General features: G+C 45.6%; 1 protein-coding gene across 4 annotated transcripts in view; it reads left to right on the top strand.

Moving 5' to 3' along the window:
• Positions 1-6603, top strand: part of Brf1 (BRF1, RNA polymerase III transcription initiation factor subunit) — a 52043-nt gene that overhangs the window by 32066 nt on the left and 13374 nt on the right. For all 4 annotated transcript variants that reach the window (XM_013346251.2, XM_026781513.1, XM_026781511.1 and 1 more), the window contains 4 exons: positions 135-228; positions 3098-3224; positions 3796-3835; positions 3919-4011. In XM_013346251.2, the coding sequence (XP_013201705.1) occupies positions 135-228; positions 3098-3224; positions 3796-3835; positions 3919-4011 (354 nt within the window). The remainder of the gene's footprint in view (positions 1-134; positions 229-3097; positions 3225-3795; positions 3836-3918; positions 4012-6603) is intronic.

The following is a 6603-nucleotide window of genomic DNA, read 5'->3' as shown; positions in this document are numbered from 1 at the left end:
ATAGAGTGTCTGCATCACAGGTCTGTTTAGAGAAGGCAAACACGTGTCCCACTCACAGTTGTTCAGAATTTAGGGAGAATTTTGTTTGCTTTCGTGTCTGTGTGAGTTTTCTGGTGATCTCGTTTCTTTCCTAGCACTTTTGGTTGCAGCCAGAATGCATGACTTCCGGAGAACCGTCAAAGAAGTCATCAGTGTGGTCAAAGTATGTGAGTCCACACTACGGAAGAGGTAAGCATTCTAGTTCACAGTGTGATGGCTACTGCCCCCATCTCTGTATCGGAGCTGCTACTGCCTGGGTTACTCTGCCCTTTGGAAGTATCCAGCTTCCCATCCTAATGTCTCCTGAGATTAGTAGGCTGTAATTAAAGAGGCTTCCCATCCCACTGATTAGAGCTGCTTTGGAAGCACTAGAGGCTTACTCTTCCCATTTGGTTTGTTTCATTCTGGGCTTTGAGAGCCTGCGTGACTTTTTTTTTAATATTTATTTATTATGTATACAATATTCTTTTTGCGTGAAGGTCAGAAGAGGGTACCAGACCTCATTACAGATGGTTGTGAGCCACCATGTGGTTGCTGGGAATTGAACTCAGGACCTTTGGAAGAGCAGGCAATGCTCTTAACCGCTGAGCCATCTCTCCAGCCCCCGCCTGCGTGACTTCTTGCTAGAGTTAGTTAAACCTCACCATATCTGTCATGGGCCACAGACTCTGCACAGCTTTCCAACAGTTTGCTTCCAGCTCATGTGGATAACCTGAGCAAGATGAACATGCCAAGGAATTGCTAGGAAGCTTGTCATTGCTGATATACATATCACAGATTTCAATACTTGTTGACCATTTCTGCTGAGAGCATCTGCTGGAAGCAAATTGAAAAATCATTTTTAAGTATTTTGCCTCTAATACCTTTAAAATTACTTTTTAAAAGTTATTACATTTATTTATTTGTGTGTATGTGTGCACATGCATGTACACATATGCCACTGCACACAATGATAAGAGGACAATGTGGGAGAGGTCAGTTCTCCCCTTCTACTAGGTTGTTCCTAGGGATTGAACTCAAGTCATCAGACTTGGCCGTAGCAATTTTATATGCTGAGCCAGGCTCACATATTTTTTTTTTTCTAAGACAGGTCTCTCTCTTTGTAATCCGGCCTACCTGGAACTCACAGAGATCCTTATGTCTCAGCTTCCCAACTGCTAAGATAAAGGCTTGTGCCACACCCAGCCTCTTTTTTTTTTTTTTTTAGTTAAAACATTTTAAAAATGTAGTGTGTATGGGCTGGAGAGATGGCTCAGCGGTTAAGAGCATTGCCTACTCTTCCAAAGGTCCTGAACTCAATTCCCAGCAACCACATGGTGGCTCACAACATCTGTAATGAAGTCTGGTACCCTCTTCTGGCCTTCACACAGTAAGAATATTGTATACATAATAAATAAATAAATATTTTAAAAAAATATAATGTGTATGTGTGCATATTCATGTGGAGGTCAGAAGACAAACTGACAGAACTATTTGTCCTTCTGTGGGGGTGCCAGGGCTCAAATCACATCATCAGACTCGGCAGCTAATATCTTAAGTGTTGATCCATCTTGTTAAGCTGATTTTATTTTATTATTTTATTAAAAATTGAGTGACATCACCCTTCACTGGCTCTGGGAGAGATGGTCCTGCCTCTTGCTGGCCACTATAACAGAAGAACTGTCCCCATCCCTCATGGGAGAGCTGGTCCCACACTTGTGAGAGATGGCCCCACTCCCCACCACGGTTGTAGGAGAGCTAGCCCTAGTGGTGTGGCCATAGAAAAGCTGACTTCACCTTACCTAAGGCAATGGGGGAGGTACCAGCAGCCCAGGCTAACCAAATCAGCTAGCACCCAGACCTACAGCCAGGGCTTTGAGTTGACTACCTCAACATCTACTCCGTCTATGACCTGCCAGAGTGTGTGAAGGGACTGGTCCTGTGTGAGCATAGTTGCAAGATCTCCATGACTTGAGGCAACAGTAGGGTATCAGAGAGGAATTTTGCAAGAGTCCAGTATTGATTGTGTACCAGGAGCCAGAGGCCCTAGTCAGACCAACAACTCATTGCAATGAACATTTGCAAGTAAAGCTGAGTGACAAAAGGGTTTGTGGTGTGACACACCATAGCTTCCAGTGCCACCGAGATGAATGAAGAGGTGCTGAAGAGTCGGGAAAGATGAAGGAACAAAGTGGGCTTTTGTTTGTTTGATTTGGTTTTAATTTTTAAAATTTTCTTTGGGGGGGGGATGCTGCGGGGATGAGGGACAGATATGGAGGGACTGAGAAATAAGTGGAGTTGGGATGCATGATGTGAAATTTCCAAAGAATCAATAAAAAGTTATGTTAAAAAATTGTAAGTGAATGCCTTTTATCCCAGCACTTGGGAGGCAGAGGCAGGTATCTCTGAATTTGAGGACAGCATGGTATATATAGAGAGTTCCAGGACAGCCAGAGCTACACACAAATAAAAGCCCTGCCTCAAAAAATAAACAAACAAAAAATAAAATAAAAATGTAGCCAAGCACATCTATAACTCCTGCTCTAGGTACCTCGAGACAGAAGGATCAAGAGTTCAATTCAAAGCCAGCCTGGGCTACTTGAGACTCATTGTTTAAAAAAAAAAACACAAAAAAGAAAGTAAACAAATGTTAGCCAACAGTATGTGCTCATACTCGGTACTTGGAGGTGAGGCCTGAAGATGGAGAGATCAAGATGGCACAGCAAGTCAGGGCATTGCCTTTGCTGCCAAAGCTGACATCCTGAGTTCAGTCCCCAGGACCCACATAGTAGGAGAGAATTGAGCCCACAAGTTGTCCCCTGACCTCCACTTGTGTGTTGTGGCATATATGCATGCTTGTGTACATGAGCACCCTCCCCACGTAAATGAACTAAACATTTTTAGTTTAAAGAAATGCAGAAAAGTTGGTAAGATTTAAACTGTGCTGGCTTCCCGGAAGAGTCGTGCTCTGCTGATGGGTGGGTAGGCCTCCTTCCTTGGAGACTCTTCCACCAGAACCGGGGTGGGCACGTGGAAGGAGCGAGAGTGCCATGGGCTTTTCTCTGCTTTTCTGTCTTAGGCTCACAGAATTTGAAGACACTCCAACTAGTCAGCTCACCATTGATGAGTTTATGAAGATTGACCTGGAAGAGGAATGTGACCCTCCTTCGTACACAGCTGGACAGAGGAAGCTGCGCATGAAGCAGGTGGCTCCATACCCATTGCACTTGAGCTTTTTAGGAAGATTTGCTCTCTAACATTCCCATATCTGTTGGACTCTCCGGGCTGCTAACTTGGTCTTCTTGGGCCTTGAGAATGAGTCTTAGGGATGTGTAGAGCCTCCAAGCACATTGGGGCTCATGATGAGCTTTTCATTCTTGGCCCATTGAGCCTGTCCCCACAGCCAAGCTTTGTTTCTGGTTTATTGTCCTCTAAGGCAGCCACCACTGTAGCCAGACTTCCTTTCATTATTGCTGAGCTTGTGACTGTGCTCATACTAGGACTGCAGTCAGCAGGGAGGTCAGAGGGTCAGAGCTGGGTTGCAGCTGAGTTTTGGGTAACTCAAGGATACATTCTGCACATTGGACAGACCTGAGCCTTCTGGTCAAGTTGGCTTTCTAAATACTGCTTCTAAATACCTAAATGGCTTTCTAAATACCTATATGCCTGTTCAAAAGGAGAGGGCAGGTCTACAGCTCCATTCTGACCACCACCCAGCCTTGTCAACAATGAGGCCTTGGGCTTTGACTCTTTACCAAAGACCCCTTTGTCTTTCAGCTGGAACAGGTCCTGTCAAAAAAGCTAGAAGAAGTCGAAGGTAACTAACCAGTTCTTACACGTGTGCTCTTTTTTGGTAGAAAATCACTGTGCTTATTTTTTGCTCTTAACTTGTTACTCTAGGTGAAATATCCAGTTACCAGGATGCTATTGAAATTGAGCTAGAAAACAGCCGGCCAAAGGCAAAAGGGGCTCTTGCCAACTTGTCAAAGGATGGTGAGTCCTCCCTGCCATTAAGGGCCTTGAGGGCCCTAGGCCAGCAGCCCTGACCTGCCCTACTCACTGGTACTTGACCCCACCCCAGTCTGCTTGTCATTCCCTGCACTGAAGCACAGAATCGCAAATCAAGTTACTGCCAGGACACTCTTCTCCTGTCTTCTCCATCTGTCCACAGCCCTGCATGTTTGGCACTGGGAGCCCTGCTGGCCGTTTGAGCTGTTTGTAAGGCCATGGGTCTTACTAATGCCCCTGTGCTGTCTGCCCCTGTTGAACACATATCTCCGTGTGGACTTTTCAGAACTGCTGTAACCGTTTGTGTTGCTAGATAGTTCTTTTCTGGGCTGTTCAGAATAAAGGTATATATGTCTGTTTCCTTCCTTGGGACGTAGTCTGGTGAAGCTACTCCGGGCATCCCTCTGATTGCTCGGCTGTGCTCTCTGCCCATCGTGCTGGCACTGTGCTAACATATTGTGCCATGCCAGGCAAGTGTGATGTCCTTTGTGCTTCCCCTCAGTGTTTGCTTATGTCCCGTGTCCACATTAGTATCACCTGGCCACCCTTCTCAACCCCCGGTCTGCCTCACTTGTCAGCTTGGGGAAAGCTGCTGAGCTTGTCTTTCTGTCCTATCTGGGCTTTGCTCCTGTGTTAGCACCACACTGGTGCCGTCTATGTGGCTGTTACAAGCAGTCTCTTTCCTCCCTGACTTCTGTGTGCAGTGTGAACTCTCTTGTCACTCATACTAGTTTTCAGTCATTTTGTCATTAGATTTTCCAAGTACTTGATTCTGTCATCTATACATAGTGATTTTAGTGCTGTTCTCTACCAGCTCTCAATTTCTTTCTTGAGGCTGCCTGGCCCTGCAGCATCTAGCTGATCTTGGTGACGGCAGTATATCCTCACTCGAGCTCCCATGGACTAGTACATGCACTAAGCAAGTTGTTCCCTTACCTGTCATGGTGAGTAAATGCCTACTCATTGCCATCAAGAGTTTTCCTAGCTCCCTGCAAATGAGAGTTCCAGAGGATTACAGTATCTGTGGAGACCACAAGAGTTCTTACAGTGGGTGAATGTCATCCAGTGTCCTGACTATCTCACACCATTGGGTTCCCTGGTTCCTGGAAGGCAACACTGGGGCCTCAGTGGCCTCTGTACTCGTTCCCATCCAAGGCTTTGGTCCTGTCTGCTCACAGAGTTGTTTGCTGCTTTTGATTTCTCTGTGTAGTGATTTTCTTTGTGATCTTTTCTTAACTTGGATAGTCTCATTTTCTAGCCGTCCTTTGCATGTACGTAGCCTGCTGCCTACTGTTTACTAGGTCACTTACTCCTGCCTGGCTTCGTCCTTCCTTCTCATTTTACTCCACCTTCCAGGTCACCTGCCTGACTTCTCTGTTCTGAGTCTGCTGACTGGGGCACTGCATTTGAGGCACTGAACTTCAGTGAGAATTGTCATGTTTGCAGTTTCTTAGCCTCAGGATGGTTCCTCTCTTCCACATGTGAGGTAGCTATGGAAATTCTGGGGCTAAGATGTGTTCTGACATGGTTACTAACTGCTGCTTGTATTGTGCAGTAATCAGGATGTATTGCTGGTATGTTCCTACTTGGTACTTCTTAGGCATGATGTATCCGTAGACACTGCAGGGAGGCACCTTGTGTCATGGGCACAGAGGTGAGATGACATGTCCCACTTTCACTATTAATAGATATTAAGAACCTGCCACATGGTGGCTCTTCTTCAGAGCTCTGGTCTTCCCTCACTGTGATTTCTCCCAGTGGCTCTCTTATATACAGAGAAATGGCTGCTGCCTTGCTGTGATTCCTAAGACTTATCTTCTACCAGGGCACTTAGCCTGTCCCTTGGGGCACACATAGGCCTTCGTGTCACTAAGTCTCTGCTTGTCCTCCTCTTTCACTTTATGTCTACCTGGAGAACTTCTCCAACACAGCAGAAACCGTGTTTGGTGGCTTGATTCAATCTGGAGCATCCTTTTTCCTTTAATGGTTTGAAGTAAGCATTTTTGGTAGTGTTTTCTTGGTTTTAGCTGTTTTTCCTTCTGTCTTTTGTGTAATTTTTTTATTACTTTTTTTCAAACTTTATCTGTTCCTTTCACACACATCCTGGTTTTGGAGCACAGCAGAAAGCAACTGGACACAGACAGGGTATTCTGGGTCAGATTGTACAGGCTGGGGGCAGAGGTGTGACTTTCAGATCAAATATTAGAATGTATAATGCAAATGCTAGAGACTGTGTTTGGTTCTAAAGTGCCTTTAGTTTTTGAGCTTTGCCTATGGACATGTGTGGTGTAGGGAGAAGCCAGCACCTCGGTCACTGAGACTCTAGACCTGTCACCGCTTCTGTCATTGTGTGCTTTGTAAGGCAATCCCACCCTTCTCGCCTACTCCAGGTTACCAATGGCTGCTTTCTGTCATTGAATTAGTAGTCTTTTCTAGGCTTTTGTACATAATCCTTTTTTTTTTATTGAGAAAAGGAAAAAAAACAAGTTTCCGCCTCCTCCCAGCCTCCCATTTCCCTCCCCCTCCTCCCTCCTCCCACCCTTCTCCCCTTCCTTCCACCCTTCAACCTGACCCCTC

The sequence above is a fragment of the Microtus ochrogaster genome, chromosome 1, assembly GCF_000317375.1.
Source record: "Microtus ochrogaster isolate Prairie Vole_2 chromosome 1, MicOch1.0, whole genome shotgun sequence".
NCBI lineage: Eukaryota > Metazoa > Chordata > Mammalia > Rodentia > Cricetidae > Microtus > Microtus ochrogaster.
The sequence above is the reverse complement of the archived record's forward strand: the minus strand, read 5'-3'. Positions and strand labels throughout refer to the sequence as shown.